Source organism: Sinohyriopsis cumingii, chromosome 3 (assembly GCF_028554795.1).
Source record: "Sinohyriopsis cumingii isolate HCF-2022 chromosome 3, ASM2855479v2, whole genome shotgun sequence".
Lineage (NCBI taxonomy): Eukaryota > Metazoa > Mollusca > Bivalvia > Unionida > Unionidae > Sinohyriopsis > Sinohyriopsis cumingii.
The window spans coordinates 81,245,134-81,263,330 of record NC_142963.1 but is presented as its reverse complement, the minus strand read 5'-3'; the positions used below and the strand labels follow the sequence as shown (position 1 = coordinate 81,263,330).

Here is an 18,197-nt window from a genome sequence, read left to right as displayed (position 1 = left end):
AATCCTGGGATGGTATACTTATTGTGTCTAGATCAAATAAATCTGCCTGGATTTTAAAACATTTCTTGAAAACTGTTGACAACTAATCATGAGTTTAGCGACAAGGCATAACATCTTCACACATGTGTGCTTTGATTAAGCGTAAAGAATCATGTACTATAATTATACAGTATAATGCTGCTATGAAAGGTTTCTCTTGAGATAATGCACTTTTATTTCCAGAAACAGATACAAAAATAGTAAATGTTCATAACGCCATATATAACTCAGTTCAAAAGGTGTCTTTTTGTTTTTTTTATATTTATTTTTAAAGAGTGCTCTGTCTTTATACCTTAAAACATTTGCGAAGATAACACACTCCCTTCTTAGTTTATGAAATCCAAAAGGCCCTATAGAAACAGTTCTCAAAAGCCCGGGAGAAGCACATTTCGTCTTGGAGAAAATGCACCTACAGAAATCTGCGAGATAACAGAATGCAGCACTTCGATGAGATGTCGGTTTTCCTTTTGGCACATCGTGTATTGATTGACTCATAAATCTAAAACACTTCTAAAATTGATAAATAATCCTGGAATATATGTGTTAAAAGGTGATGTGAATTTAAATCGATCAATTTTCCTTCATCGGAAAAGTGTATGAGGAGCTGAAACCCAACTATCTTCAAGTTCAGGTGATTCCTTTCGGATTTCGATTTAACACATGCTTAGTACGTTGGTTTAGTGTATGCTCTCTTTATTTACTATGTAGCTCCATGCAAATGTAGATCCCTACCAGCGATGGCGTCGACGGGTATAATTAACAATAATACAGTGCATGGTCCAACTAGAGTTTTCTTTACATTGATATATTCAGGTAAATTTAGCCGCACACGTGGACGTTTTTATAAAACTGTTGTATCATTATGTGATTGGAAGAGAGAAGCATTGCTTCGAATTAAAACGCAGTAGTTTTGACTGCTGAAAGTTTCTTGGGAAGTTCAGTCGACGAGACATTTCTTTAACTTCTTCAGGAACAAAAAAAAATCATTATTTTAGAGTCTCTTCGAAAGAATAAAAAGCGACTAAATACCGTAAACAACCACAACTATCTCCAATGGACATAGTGTTTAAAAACAGAAATGTTAGTACCTCATACGTTATCTATCTCCTCCATAAAATGTAACTGAATAAAAAAACAATCACAGGAGTAAAAAAAGTCAGGAGACCAGGATTTCTTCTACTGGAAGAATTGTTCTGACACATACACATGCACATTTGGCTGTCATCATCTCCTTCAAACATTTTTAATTTCAAATCACTGCTTGCACCGCCATATAAGTGTATAAGAGATTTCTTACAGACACATAAACACGAACTCATCGTTCCTCCATTTTGAACTGACATGAATCTGAAATTATCGTTGTTATTCGTTGTCTGTGAATCTGAAAAACCGGGAACCACTGGACTGGGATACAGATGCTGATGATCGTCTACATCTGGGTCCATGTCAGGTTTCTGAATCTTCTTTATATCGTTTTTAACATCCTTAACATCCCCCGGAAGTGTTTTGTGTTTTCCTATCTCGATGTCATCATATCCGATTGCAACGTCAGCACAACCGTAAAATTGTTCTTGGGGTCCGCAGCCGACACAACTTTGACCAGTTTTTTTATCCGTACCCCAGCTATTTCCCGCGTTGTACTTCCACTGAAACACGCAAGCTCTGCAAACAACATTTAATGGTAATACTAAATTAATATTAAACTTTTGATATCCAACATCCGGAGGAACGATAAAACGTGTTTCGCCGTTTTCTGCGAGTCGTAAAGGATATTTATCCAAACAATTTTGTTGGATTACTTTGCGTGGGTCATCATTTGGACACAGACGAAATTCCATGTATCCCTTATGATTTGCTGTCAGCTCTACAACAACTGTGATGACCTCTCCAGGTGTGTACTTTCGGACTATTATTCCATTGGCAAATTTTCCACCCGGCTCATTATCACGTGGGCCTTGCCACGGATCGCCACATACACCACATTTTCCACCATTCTGTTCCCACTGAACCTGCAAAGAATTTCATAATAGCAAAATTGAATCTGCTACTTTTACCAGTTACTCAGTTACTCGACTTATTATTTATGCCATTACGCAGTATTTTGTAAGTAGCTGTTATTTTATAGATGCAAATGAAAATGCAAAACTGTTTTGCGCTTGACACAGTATTTCTTCCCTTTCTAGTCTGAATTCTTGAAGCAACCACATTCTGGCGACCATTATTGTGATTCGGGTAACTACATCTTTCATATAATAGCTATAATATAATTAGCAACATTACATAAATATGTCGTCATCATAACATTTGTAAGAATAATCACACACATATACACACATTTATTATTGTTGTTGTTATTATTATTATTATTATTATTATTATTATTATTTACTTGCACTCCTCCACAGTAGACTTGGTTGTCATCATAGTTTGGCGGGTTGGGAAAGCCATAACGCCACATGCTGGATCTAGATGGTGGATCCAGCAGACGACCATGACCCGAGCTCAAATCGAGGTAGGTGATTACTATAAATCCGAGAATTTCCGCTATTTTCCAGAACATCTGCAAAATGAAAAGCACAGTAACAGTGAAATGTTGAAAACTCAAACTTGGCTGTAAATTTTGTTGATAATTAAAACTCGTATGAGTGACTACTGATTTTACATCACAGCCTCACATAACTGGAACACGTACTTTAAACGTTCATTCTTAGATGTAGACATTTTTTTTTTGTTTGTCTTACATATCATTATCTGACTTAAGATAAACTTGTATAGTCCTAGCAATGGTGGGATCAGGGAGGCTGCTAACGTCTGTTGACAAGAACAAGCGTAAATATCCAGTGAAGAAATCGTGCTTGGAGCATCTCTAAATCATTAAAAGACATGCAAAACACCAACGTTAAATTATTTCCAAAACTGCAACTGTCCCATCAGATCATCTGTTCTAAGATAAAATAATATGAGGTTTACTGTCATCGAAACAAGAAAGCGCGTCTTTTTCTTTTTTTTAAAACTTGGTGGCCCTCAAATAGTGACGGCTTGAGGGGAGTCGGGGCCATTGTTCCTTAGCGCCAGGCATAGGGACTGCCTCTGAGAGCTTTTATAAGATGAAATTTTCATAATATTTCACTTCACCTTAGTAAAACGGGGGCAATTATTGACAACACGTATATTTAAGAGCGGGTTAGGGAAGGATGGAGGTTGCTAACTGATAAAAAAAAAACTGTTCTATGTGGCAAAGTAGGGGCGCCACTAAAGAACATTGCCCCCGGGAGTATCGAACCCTCGTGCCGCCACTGCCCTCAAGAAATTGTGTTAGTAAACATGCAATGCCCAGAACAACTACAAATTCTCCGCATTACAGCCCAATATTGACCTGACTGCGCATGGGATGATCCCTATGTCAAATTACGAGGTTTATTTATTTTCGCAGTGACCGAGTCCAGCAAATCATCTGACCGAACGTGTTTGTCCTTAACAAAATGTGTATTGACCATTAATATACCCCCCCCAACACACACAAAATCCCTGCCACTTTGTACAGTCATTCAAACTTCTTTCGATGGATGACAGTCTCAGTTGAGAAATTTATTTCTCAGTCTAAAAGGACTCCTATGAGAAAGTGGCATTTGAAATCTTGATGTCGTATGTCGAGAAATCCAATATCACGTGTTGGACCAAGTTGCATGTCCTTAAATTTCCGTTTTCTAGATCGAGATTTTAGATTTTATATGTTGAATTATACAGTAGTAGTTTAAAGTTCTATTTCCTATGTCGAAGTTTTGCAGTGTATAGTTTGAATTACACAGCCGTGGTTGAAATTTCAGTATTTTATGTCGAGAATCCCTAATTCATAAGTTGTATGTAACTGTTTGAGATGAAAGTTACATTTCATATGGCGAATATTTAGATTTCATCTGTTGAATTTCACAGCAACGAGAAGCAACCTCCTTGTTTGAAAATAACGCGGTCCGTTCACGAGAGCGACCTCTAGCAAAGAAATTCATAGTAATTCTCGACCTATGAATGGCAACTTTCAAACTGTCAATGAATGAAATGTAATGACGCCTCATACTTAAATACCCGAATGATGTATCGAAATATTCGATATTATTTTTAATTGTTAAAGTGAACATTGTGTAATACCAACACATCATTTCAAAACAGAAAAAACACAATTCTGACAAGCACAGCAAAATGTCCAATCACCGCTCTGTAATTTAACAGATGCAATCTAAAAACTCAACATATGAAATGAACTTTCAACATAATCACTGTGATTCAACATGATAAGTTAAAACTCTCGACATATGACATTAAAATTCCAACAACCGCCGTGTAATTCAGAAGATACAATCTAAAAACTCGACACTGGACATCGAATTTTCAACCAGCGATGAAACATATGAAATGGAACTTTCAACATAAACTCTTTGAACCAATACATGAATTGGGAATTTTCAACATATGCCATTGAAATTTCAACCACCGCCGTGCACTTCAAGCGACACAATCTAAAACATCGACATAGAAAATATAACTTTTAAGCACTACTGTTTAATTCAACAAATACAACCTAAAATCTCGACCTAGAAAATGGAACTTTAACGACAAACAGTTTTGATACAACACGTGAACTTCGAATTCTGGACATACGACACTAAAATTTCAACGGCAACGTTCTGATTGGACCAGCCTTTGTCCGCTACGGCGCCTCATACGATTGAATCGGATCTGATATTTGATACTACATTCAGTTTGAATTAAGCCATATAACACATACTCTGTGTTTTCGCCTCCTGTTTCATATATACCTTCAAAAGATAGTTTCTCACATTACGATTTCTCATATCAGCAACTTCTTCCTCTCAGTTCGTCCATTCTTTTGTAGATCATCCAGGTAACTTACACTAGTTTTTGTATTTGTTTCTACACAACCTGTTTCCTGTAATCCTTTGCTTATGTCGGTCATACTTTTATGCAGCGCAAGGTATTGACCAGTAACAAATGACAATGGCTTTTAACCAAAAAACCTTAGAGTTTCTGTCTTTCAGACGATTTGTTCGTTTCACGGACAGTTACATACGGTTTCGAGAGTTCGTAATTGACAACTCGCAAAGATTCCAGCTTTTTCTAAACGGTATATACATGTACAATTTATTTTACAGCTGCAGTGGCATATAGAACACCTATATATATCTATGCTGTGGTCAGTATGGTCAGTTTGGACCGGACACTGCTTCTATATAGAACTCCTCATTCTCTGCAAAACGTCGCACGGAACAATACAACTACTTTAAACAGAGTGTTACGGATAAATATAAACAGTTAATACTCTCTAGTTCATATGTGGTGGTAGATTTTATTTCTGATATGAAGAAATACAGTACACGAAATGAATCTATAACATAGACCTTGATACCAAGTAAATAACTTCTAGCAATGTGCAGGTAGTATTGTTTCTGACTGGTTGGATGAAAGAGATGGTGCAATAGTAATATTATGAATTTTGACGTAAAATATTAAAGTTAGCAGCATCTTCAACTGTATCTCAGTTAAGCACGATTTCATATCTGATAAGTGTCTCCGCCTCCTTAATATCATCTCAACGTCTTCTCACAACATTTCCCCCCTCCTTGATATCATCTCAACATCTATTCACAACATGTTTTCCCTCTTTAATATCATCTCAACATCTACTCATATTTTCCCATCACCCCATCCTTAGCATTATCTCAGTATGTACTCATATATTCCCATCACCCCATCCTTAGTATTATTTCAACATGTACTCACAACATTTCCCCTCTTTAATATAATCTCAACATGTACTCACATTTTCTCCTCTTTAACATTATCTCAATGTCTACTCACAACATTTTCCCCTTTTTAATATTATCTCAACGTCTACTCACAACATTTTCCCCTCCTAAATATCATCTCAACATCTACTCACAACATTTCCCCTCTTTAATATTATCTCAACGTCTACTCACAACATTTCCCCCTCCTAAATATCATCTCACCATCTACTCACAATATTTTTTAATATAATCTCAATATCTACCCAGAACATTTTCCCCTCCTAAATATCATCTCAACATCTACTCACAACATTTTTTCCTCTTTAATATCATGTTTACTCACAACATTTTTAATTTCATCTCAACATCTACTCACAACATTTTCTCCTCTTTGATATAATCTCAACATCTACTCACCTTTTCCCCTCTTTAATATCATCGCAACATCTACTCACAACATTTTCTCTTCTTTAATATAATCTCAGTATCTACTCACAACATATTTCCGCTCTTTAATATCATCTCAACATGATTGGATGGGCACTTGCGAAATTCATTGTGTTAAAACCCCAATTCCAACTCTAAATCGAAATGTAATGTCTAAAAAAAAGCACCACCACCCCCCCAACAAGTCCAGCTCCAGACTGAAGCCAGATCAGTATTGCCCCGTGGTTCTTTTTCATTCCCATTCACATACGCGAGTATGCGCTCCTTGTTTCAGGGCCTGGACCCACATTTAGGGGGGTTGAATCAACAATATAAGACCGTTCTGATGACTGCACTTAAATGCATATCGCTTAATTGCATATATCGCTTAAGTGCATAGCGAAAGTATGGTCCCATTTTATATTGTAAATATACATGAATTCCGCTTACATGCATACTCCGTTTATATGCACAGCTTGGGTCCGGTCCCGAGGCTAGGCATATAAGCGGAGTTGACTATAATAATCGCTATAATATCCAAACAACCGAAGATTCCATTCTAAAGTTTAAAAGAAATGGACAAAAAGTTTAAAAGAAATGGAAAACACAATGTGCATGGTCATACCTCTGTTATTGTAATAAGTATGCTTTAGAAAATGAAAAGAAACAAATGGATTTGTAAACAAAATCTCGTGTGCTCCGTACGCTGCATAAAAGCTATTTGTTTTCATAGAAACTGCCTTGCAGATGAAAACATTTACCTACCTTTTTATGCTCATAGTTCGAGCATTTAGGACATCACTGTGTGTTTATTTTGGGGATTTTAAAAAATCAAACACCAAAGTTATTGAAAACGTGTAAATTATTTAACACAAAATTCGAACAACGCAAGCAATTACTTTTCTGTTCGAATCGTTGAAGGTCTTGACGTATTTACTCAGCAGAGACAGTTCCCTAGTCGTTGCATTGTAACATAAACTATTTACTAATTCTTCGTACTATAAAAGTGACTAAATACATGTAAAAAATATGTTTCCAAGTGTAATCAGTCTTGTATAATTAGATTCAGAACCTTAATTTTTGTAAGTATGTCATCTGTTTATCTGAACTGGAAATTATTTTAAAAAAGACTGCTTGTTGTACCATATTTGTGCAGAACAGAACTAAACAGAACTTTATTTCTAAGATCAGGTCCAACAATATATGCTTTAGAATGTACAGAAATTATTAACGCCTGTACAGTAGAGGATACCGTACACTATAGAACAGGGTAGAAAGAGATATATTCTGAACGATATTTTAAAAAATTATATCACAAAATGGAAAGAAAATAATTCTAATAGAAATAACTATTTTGAATTAATATGGGAACATACTAATTTGAATATGAATTGTAAAAAAAAATCATAAAGTCAAAAGTACCTTAACGTTTTATGCTATTTAGCTAGATTTTAATAGCATTTTGTTTCTTATGCTTCTATAAGTTCCTTAATTGCTAATAAATCGAGCTCATCTTTTTTGGTCTACAGAAAACCACAAAAATCGAAATGAATGAAACTAACAAAGTATGGGCACACCAGTCTGTTTTGTAAGCCCAAGCATTCACAAATAAAAAACTTATTTCATTGCTTACTTTATTAAGATCGACTTCATTTGTTGCATTGTTCTATTTCAAGGACGCATTGAAAGAGGAAGTCATTTGAAAGAGGTAGTCATTTGAAAGAGGTAGTCATTTAAATGAGGTAGTCATTTGAAAGAGGTAGTCATTTGAAAGAGGTAGTCATTTGAAAGAGGTAGTCATTTGAAAGAGATAGTCATTTAAATGAGGTAGTCATTTGAAAGAGGTAGTCATTTGCAATATTCTCTTTATGACATCTATGTGCTGATCCAGCTGTCCGCATGTAAGAAAGTCAGACTGGGGACTACAAGGTTTTGTTTGTTTTCTTGGTGACAGTCAAGGGAATCACCTGGGTGAACTTGTTAACCCTGGAAAAAAGAGATTATCGACTACTAACTGACCCCAAAACCCCATTTACGTGCATCTGTGTATATTGATACGAGCTTTTTTGCCTCATGTTACCGTCTCAGGTGCATGCTGCTAATTAATGCAATCAATGTAAAGGCCTCACGCCGCTCTTGTTTGTGGAGTGTAAACTGTACAGTAACCCTAGGCAATGACCTGGTCTAATTAGCAGGGGCACCCATCCGATGTACACGATTGAACTGGATTTGATACTGGATCCTAACTTTAGTTTTTATTAATCTACTAATGTATCGGTGTTTTCACCTTTCCTTTCATGTATGCCCCCCACCCCTCAAAAAAACCCCTCAGATTATTTCTCATACTATTATCTTCTCATAAACAAACTTCTTCCAATTTTACCTTCTCATTCTGTCATTAAGCTAGAAGAAGAAAAAATATATTAGTTTTTGTACTAGTTTCTATGTTCTGTGTGTCTTTTTTTTTTTTAAAATTAGACCAAACCTGCTTCATGAAGCTCTGTAAATCCCTGTTGATGTCGACCAGACTGTTGTTTGCATTGCATCTTATTGTCCACTAACAATCTTAACACCGACTGCTAACACCAAAAACTTACATTTTCATAAGGTTTTTGTTCCTTCACAGGCAGACATTACAACTTATGTTAACCATGCGTTGTTCAAGAGTAAAGCGAGTCCAGTACCAATAACATATACAGTTAAGAAACTGTCGATCGAGCAAATGAAAAGAGATTAATGCGTTCACATCATAGATCTAAAGGTAACGATAAAATTCAAATTCCTGTAAATAGAATAGCCAAACAAAGATTAATTAGTGTAACATCTAAAAGCAACTTTTAAACCAGTTAATCGAATATTCGAACAAACCAATGAATATAAATAACATCTATAGTTAACTAATGATTTATATGGTATAATTTCATATCATTCTCCATAAATCTTGACATGGTACGATCATGTACTAAATAATCTAGCACTGCAGTTGGCTTGTTTATAATTATCAGTTACGAAGAGGTGCTGTGCATTTTTTCGGATCCTATCGTGTACTGTGTACAGCTGCCATTTTTACGTTATTTCTAAATATCAGCAATGTATTTGTCATGTTTTAACACTTTTCTCTATGAATCACTTACACTGTAGGTAGAAGAATATGTCAAATAATAAATTAGTGTTATCTGGTGATCATTCATAAATGACAAGTTTTATGTACATTTGCATTTCATATGTGTATAGCACACGCACTAATTCCTTGAGAAACATGTATATAGGCGTTTGAACTTGAATAAACATCAGATGATGGTGACTAATAAATGCATGTCGGTGTATTACAATATTCAAAATCTACAATATATGTCAGTACAAGTATATTCGAACACAACTATTTAGCAAACTCACACAGTACGAGATCAATGAAAAATCACACAATGAACATTCTCAAGATGACGTAAGAAAATATTTCGTACATGTTCATCTTATTCATACACACGAGAGATTTTTAATTTTAACTTTCGTTATGTCACCATGCCAATTAAAAGCGTTAAAAACCCACTGTATACAGTCATTTCCGTTATGACATATTGCATATAAATTCCATACATTTCCCTGAAATTGTCGATACAGTTTTGTCAAATATCTACCTACCTACATACTAACCCACTGTGTATATTTTACCCTGACACATTCCTTGTTGCAGAATGACAGAATACAGTATATAAAATTAGCAATTAGTAAATAAATTTCATTTCGACAGACTGAATAACAAGTTTACTTTGAGCCCAAGTCATAAATGTAGAAGTTTTGAAACTGCGTACAATTTTGAATTTACTTGAAGTTTCAAGACTAAATATATCAGAGATATTATTACACGAAATTATAGCTAACTTGATCAAATGCAATGTTTATGAAATTTCAGCGTAGGTCAATCTATGATTTAAAAACACTTTAAGATAAGAATATCCAAGATGTTTATACAAGTACAGCAAATCTATTCAGCATTTCACGACATTTAATAATAAACTACATAGTTTAACGTTGGAACAGAGCAAATAAAAACAAATCCAATATATTTATAAATATACGTATATCGTTTCTAAAATGCTTTCCCTCGGCTCTTTAATAATAGTGTCGCAGGTGTGAGTAAGACATAACATAACTGTATAGCTTATTACACGGGCAGCTAGCCTTACCTTATGCTAGGGAAAGTTGCTCGTCTGTCTTTCACTTTAACCCTCTCTCAACCGAATTAAGACGTCAGTGAAATACAGGGTATCCTTCATCACAAGTATAGTCTGTTTAATTTTGTCATCACTATGTTTTTGAACTATGAGTCAAGTTAGGGATCATCCGTTATAATGTCATGTCATTGCCAGTCATGAATTCTCGGGATAGCCACATCGCCGCGAGGATAAGCGTGGTTTGACATACGTCACTATGCAATGAGCTTCACACTGTTGAATTTCTACGTGAGGGTCTGAACAATGAAGTAATAAAAAGGATGCCGTTAAAATTAAGTGAAGTGTAAGCTTGCATGTCTTCGATAATTTTCTGGTTCAAGACTTTAAATCAGTTTTTTTGTTGTTTTTTTAAAAGTGTAATATATGCATAAATAAGATACAATAATTTCAGAACAAACATTTAAGACTAGAAAACCCTCATTAGCCGAAGGATTGAATTGTTGTATGTCTACTTGTTAACATGCTTTGCAAAGAACTGCTTATGCATATAGACCGGAATCTGCCATTAAGTTATTGCAGTCAAAGTTGTCTTGAAAGACCACTGTTTTGGAAGACCACCTGTCATGAAAGATCAGGCCTTGCTTGCACAGACTGGCCGTTTTACGTGATGTGACGACCTCTAACAAGTGACCGCCTGTTTGAGACATCGCTTTTTAGTGGCACCAGTCGTTGTCTCTCAACGCAGAATTTCATTGTGTTGTTATTATTGTTGCTATCCGTCTTCTGCTTTTTCTTCTTCTTCTTCTTCTCTTTCTCCTCCTTCTTCTTCTTCTTCTTATTATTATTATTATTGTTATTAATTTCGGGATATAACTTCCTGTTTTAGTTTATAACACTATTTATTTTAGTTAACGATTCAATTTCGGAAACCTGTTCTAAACTGTACAACGAAACCAGCTTTCAAATATCTTCTTCAAACACGATCTCTTGCATACAGTGCAAGAGATCGTGTTTGAAGAAGATATTTGAAAGATGAAATATTCCAAACGATGAATTGAGACACCAAAAAAAAAAAAAAAATGCAACAAACAGCTAATACCGTTATTGCAGATTCATATCCTGGGTGATGTTTGCATTCTACCGTCATATTATTAAAGTGTTCACTTCTAACTTAGATCATGTACATTGTTATCAATAAAAATTACCAAAAGTTTTTCGTTTTCCCAGCTTAATATCTGTCTTCATATTTACCACTTTCGTATTTGAGATGCACCATTAACCAGTTACAAAGTGTAATATGATAAATATTTGTAACATTTGACGAAATATTCCAAACGATGAATTTTCTAAGCAGTATTTTCTTTTGGCCATTGTTTACTTTTTATTTTCTTGTTCTAAACTTTAATCGGAACTCAAGAATGTAAAATGCAAAAGTGTTTCAGATCTTCAATTTTTTTAAAATTTCATTCGTGATAGCGGGAGGGTCGCTGTCGTAGTAAATTTTGTGCAGTCACATTTTTAGAACTCAAAACCGTCATAATAGGTGTGTGGTTTACATAAATTGCATTCAGGTAAGATTAAACATGCAAGAAATTTTTGTAAAACAAAAACACCAATCGATGAATAGAGATGAGGACGTTTGAAAACATGAAAAAGTATATCAGTACGAAGTTCCAGTGTGACTGGAAATGCTCGACAAACGGGAAACGTCTCAAGGAACACAAAGCCGAGACATGAACATACGCGGACAGAGGTGAGATATATGCGATGGGAAAAGGCGAGCTAGCGTCTTAGACCATTCGGACACCCGTGGTCGCTGCTGGAATGGAAAAAGAAAAGACCAATGACATTGTGCTATTCAATAATATAGTTATATCTGAAACTTTTTAGTGATATTATCTGGTAAAATGTTTTCAGTTTTGTGGCCGCCGAGAGAGAGAGAGAGAGCAGGTGAAATATATTTTTGTGAGATCGTAATTTTAATCCACGAGAAAATGACTGTCGTCAGCAAAATCAACGCAAAGTCAAGAATTTGTGGGAAATTCCTCCTGTTGCGTTTCAGCCTGTTAAAGCGATAATCTCGCAAATCGTTCTACGGTTTTATGGGGTTATATAATTCACACTAAAGGTGGACAATTACATAAAGTGTATTGCTTTGTTAATAAAGTATATTTGCCTAGTAGGCAAGGTGGCAACATCTAAGTAACAAAGTGAATGTCACTTCTACCACGTAAATCATGTACTCCTGCACAAATATCCCGTAGGGTAGTAATAAAATCTAAAATGGCTTGCAACGTTTCTTAATAAAAGACCAAATGCCTGCTTGGGTCGAGTAATACATTGTTTAACTGAGGATGCACGGTGACCCACAAGTGACCCATCTACATATTATCTTAGGATATAAAGTTACATTCATTTACAATAGGTCAACGGTGATTCGGAGTGTCCGTGTGCCATACAAGTATGAAAATGCGCTGAATGTATTTGAAAACCAAACTATTTCAATATGCCTTTCCTAACCGCTGTATTATGCAGAAGACAATAGAAAACACAAACAATAAACCCCCCCCACACACACACACTGAACAATCCAACAATTACATGATGCGATAGAGAGGCAAAACTATGAAAAAGCAAGCAAGACTAATACAAAATTAAAGTAGAAAAGTGATTATTAGCTACATATCTAAGTGTGCTAACAGTTAATTATTTAGAATAAAGAGCCAAGTACAACCGAATACGTAGTATATTCAAAATGGGCAGTAAAGCATATAAATACTTAGTTAACTATATCTTGAGCTGAACTTCAGTTGACTTTATTTCTAGTATGGCTTTTCTTGTTTATTCTTTTCCCGAAGTCAGTCCTTTCCTCAGAATCCTGGATCGCACAGAGCTTGCACGGCAGGCGGAAATGACGTTTTTATCGACAAATCATAACTTTTGGTTGATATTTGATGCGACTCCTATTGTTGTTATTGTTGATCTTCTTCTTCTTCTTCTTCTTCTTCTTCTTATTATTATTATTATTATTATTATTATTGTTATTATTGTTGTTGTTGTTGTTGTTGTTGTTGTTGTTGCGGCACTAACATACTATGGTTAATTCAGATTAACCATAAGTGTGAGTTAAAACTAATTGATTAGAAAAATTTTAAGTGCTTAAAATAAAATATTTAGCTTCACTAGAAGATGAAAGGCGGTCCCGAGTGGCTAGTGTTCTAAAGCGCTCACCCTTCCGGATCACTGCTGTCTCACCTCTGTCTGCGTGGGTTCGAGTCTAAGGCTCGGCTAATATGGGTATGTGAGAAAGCTTGACAGTAGCTTCTCGTGGGTCGATGGTTCTTCGCGGGGTTTTCCAAGAGTTCTTCCTCGACCTGTTATACTGGCCGCCATATGCTGAAAAAAGGCGTTAAACCTACAACAAGAACAACAACAAGAAGAAGATGAAAGTAAACAACATCCAAAGTTATGTTTGAGTTCAACATGTAATCCCAGAATTATCTTCTACGCAAAAAAAAAACAGCATCAGGTGCTGCTGGATATACTGATATCGGTAAATACTAAATTAATCCGTCAAGGCGAAAAGTTGTATCGGTAAACACCGAAGTGATCCGACAAGGCTAAATCTTTGGAGTAAGAAAAAAAGAAATATTTTATTAATTAATGAAAGCGGTATATGTAAATTTTTGAGGCATGTCTACTTAGATTTGATTTAAATACCGATAAATATGTTAGTGCATATTGACCAATGTTATAAATATGCTCTTAATCAGGGGTCTCAAGCACGCGGCCCGCCAAGCTGTATCCTGTGGCCCGCAAAATGATTGGCGTCACAAGGTATCAGGAGAGATGACAAAGGTGGTGCGGTCCTTGGGCCATCGAAAATGCCCTCATGCAGCCTTCAAGGTGCTCTGAGTTTGAGACCCTTGATCTAGTTTTACCTGTGGCGACGGATTGGTTTTGCATGTACAATAATACAGGTGTAAGACTTTCAACATATAATTGATATCAGATGCGCCCACAGTTAAGATGTGATGTGATGTGATTTGGATTTTAACGTAACTTTAAAAAATTTTCAGTCATATCGTTACGATGTCTGCAGTGTGGCAGTTTATAGTCTAGCACTGGGGCATAATGACGCAGACATGTAACATGATGTCCCACCCAGTCACATTATCCTGACACCAGGCCGACCAGTCCTAACACTAACCTTTTAATGCTGAGCGACAGGCGAGGTAAATGCTGAGCAACAAACGAGGCAGCTATTAGTACCATTTTTGTAAGTCTTTGGTATGACTCGGCCGGTGATGGAACCCACGACCTCCCTCATCCGAGGCGGACGCTCTAACCACTAGGCCACCGGAGTGGTTGCCCACAGTTAAGAATACTATACTTTAAATACACCGTGTAAGCATCACCTCCTAAACAGCAACTATACGCGCACATTTTGCTGAAAGATCCGTACAGCTGGTGCGGTTAGCATAGAATCACTCTTCATTGTTTGGGTATACGCATGAAATAAACTATACTGTCAAACCTGATATCTTAGTATTTACCTTATAACATAAAGAAAGCCACTTTGAGTAGGCAGGTGGTATTTTTCGGACTATGATAATCCTTGATAAGGACAGCACAGAGTAAATTCACAAAATTCTATTTTTAACGATCTCAGCTACATAGTTTTTAACATAAACAACTAATAAAATTATTACGAATTCTATTACTATCACCGCTGCTGCTACTACGACAAACTACTACTACTACTGGCATAAGTAACTCAAACGCCGTTTATATATTTAAACTGTATATACATAGCAAACTGCTTTCCTCGAGTTTAATATTGCTATAAATGTTGCCATGGAAACAATTTAAAAGAGGTTGACATGAATATTGGCAAAATAGAAAATCAGTGTAGTATGATGCTTTATGTAGAAATTTCATCACGATACTTTTAATTTGATGCTTTATGTAGACATTTCATGACGGCACTGCTAATTTGATGTGTGATTTAGATATGTCATCAAAGTACTCTTAATTTGATGCTTTATGTAGAAATTTCATCACGGCACTGTTAATTTGAGGTATGATTTAGAAATTTCATTCAAGTACTGTTAATTTTGATGCTTTCTGTAGAAATTTCACGAAGCTACTGTTTATTGGATGCTTTATGTAGAAATTTCATCGAAGTACTGTTAATTTGATGCTTTATGTAGAAATTTCATCACGGTACTGTTAATTTGAGGTATGATTTAGAAATTTCATTAAAGTACTGTTAATTTGATGCTTTATGTAGTAATTTCATCACGGTACTGTTAATTTGAGGTATGATTTAGAAATTTCATCAAAGTACTGTTAATTTGATGCTTTATGTAGAAATTTCATCACGGTACTGTTAATTTGAGGTATGATTTAGAAATTTCATTAAAGTACTGTTTATTTGATGCTTTATGTAGAAATTTCATCTAGCTATTGTCAATTTGATGCTTTATGTAGAAATTTCATCACAGTACTGTTAATTTGATGCTTTATGTAGAAATTTCATCAAGCTACTGTTAATTTGATGTGTGATTTAGAAATTTCATCAAAGTACTGTTAATTTGATGCTTTATGTAGAAATTTCATCACGACACTGTTAATTTGATGTGTGATTTAGAAATTTCATCACAGTACTGTTAATTTGATGCTTTATGTAGAAATTTCATGAAGCTACTGTTAATTTGATGCTTTATGTAGAAATTTCATCATAGTACTGTTAATTTGATGCTTTATGTAGAAATTTCATCAAGCTACTGTTAATTTGATGCTTTATGTAGAAATTTCTTCAAAGTACTGTTAAGTTGATGAGTGTTGTTAATTTCATCGGTTAGGAAAGCAAATATTTAAATTTTCTCAAGTTGTTGTATTTTCAACCATATTTGCTGGTACATAAAACTCATTTTGTCCAATATACTATTGCAGGTTTCCTTAAAATTGGTAAAATGCTGTGTGGGGTGAGGTGTCTGCCTTGGTTGGTTAGTTGATTTATGTACAAAGTTGTTTGAATGTTTTTTGTGTGTTTACGTCTTTTTTAAACTTTGGTAACGAATGTCGTTTTCGATGGCATCGGTTGTATAAATTGTAAAGGTTTTCAGGATGAAATGCTTTCTGTAAAAGTTGGTCAAATTCCTGGAGGCGTTGTTCTTATTTTAGAAGAAATTACTAAATAAGTTTACATCTTTAGTAAGAGAAGCAATATTTAATGGCAGATTACCTAGTTTGATACAGACTTAGACACTTTTCATGCCATGATTCTTTCTTAGAGTTTTTATCATATTCTGTAAAACGGTTTATGAAAAGTCACTGAAAGGGGTTGTTAGTAACAGCGCCCATGTTTGCCAAACAGGCGCCATTTGTATACATTTGTATCGGCATTATTTATACAAATCAGAAAGTCATTCATGTCTTGATGTTTCACATCAAATTTGGTCAAAGACTGTTGAGCGCCTTTTTAGAATAACATAGATATTTGTTGTTTATTTTAGTAACAGCGGCCATATTGATGGTGGATTAGCATCATTTGAACAAACTTGGAACTGCCGTCATGCCATGGTGCGTGTCGTCAAATTTGGTAAAATTATTTTAAGCGTTTGTATGTAAAGAAGTCGTTTCAAGATTTTCGTATTATTTTTAACGGTCACATTAGATGGCAGATTGGCATAGTAATTTGGTAAAAGTGAAATGCGTTTTTTCTTCAAATAGTCTTTGAAAGAGTTGTGCTGTTGACCATATTTGATGGGAAATTGGCATCATTTAGAAAAGAAAAATGTAAGTCTTCTATTTAAAACGTGGTTCAAATTTTGGATTTTGGTCAGCGTCAATGAAACACATTTGAAAAGCCCCGCTGCAATGATGATTCTTTAGCGTTTAGTCAAACTGGTCAAGCTGTTTTTGCAAAATTGTGAATAACAATTGTGAACAAACAGTACAAAATGGGCAATGGATGACACACGACGTACACAAGCTAATATTAAAAGCTCATTTAGCTTCAAGGCCAGGTTAGCTAAAACCGCATGACTTCTCATTGACAAATATATTACACATTCATGTCTGTAGAGCGTAACTCAAAACCCGTTTACATTTTCATTAAGAGAATTTGGTACACATATCTAGGCGGAACCCATTTCAGAACGTTTACGAAACGTAATTCATGTCAAGCCTGTATTCTATATGAAAAAATTTCCAAAGTTAACACTTCTTTTGCGTTGTCGCGGAAACGTGAAGCAATTTCTGAGAAGTTGGTCCTTTCCAGATGATGAGGATAATGACGATAACAATCTTAGTAGATAACAACTACATAGTTATTATTGTCTATCTTCCTGAGTTTACCCGAAATTCGAAAGCAACGATACAGTGTTCCGTATTTTCTGTGTCACTTGGCCAATTCTGTACCCGCAGGTACTGTAGCAGATGACACTTGTCACTGTCTCGACACGTGATATTTGGAGCAATAAGAGGTCACGCCGCGTGCTGAACTTTGTTAATTTTTCATAATGACACAATATCCTCGAGCGATTTTGGTCGACAATGTCTTTACATTAGTGTCACAACCATTTTAACGTTCATTCATTTGCTGTTTTATACACACCGCTGCGATGGCAAAATAGGGAATATTGCTTTGTTGCTGCCCATCCATCCGCATTTAATTCAGTACAGCCGAACGTCTATACGTCGGTACGTCCGCCTCGAAGCTGTTTAGGCGCGACATTACTAATTA

The 18,197-nt window shown here is 35.4% G+C and overlaps 1 protein-coding gene and 1 long non-coding RNA gene across 2 annotated transcripts in view; both read right to left on the bottom strand.

Annotated features, from left to right (window-relative positions):
- LOC149803185 (uncharacterized) overlaps nucleotides 1-18,197 on the bottom strand; it is a 495,629-nt gene that overhangs the window by 1,433 nt on the left and 475,999 nt on the right. The window lies entirely within an intron of this gene.
- LOC149803194 (uncharacterized) lies at nucleotides 186-10,654 on the bottom strand. Its single transcript, XM_089952814.1, has 3 exons — nucleotides 10,457-10,654; nucleotides 2,429-2,599; nucleotides 186-2,048 (listed from the first exon to the last, which is right to left on the bottom strand). Exons 2-3 carry the CDS (start codon nucleotides 2,597-2,599, stop codon nucleotides 1,140-1,142), a joined length of 1,080 nt encoding a protein of 359 aa, XP_089808940.1. The 5' UTR covers nucleotides 10,457-10,654; the 3' UTR covers nucleotides 186-1,139.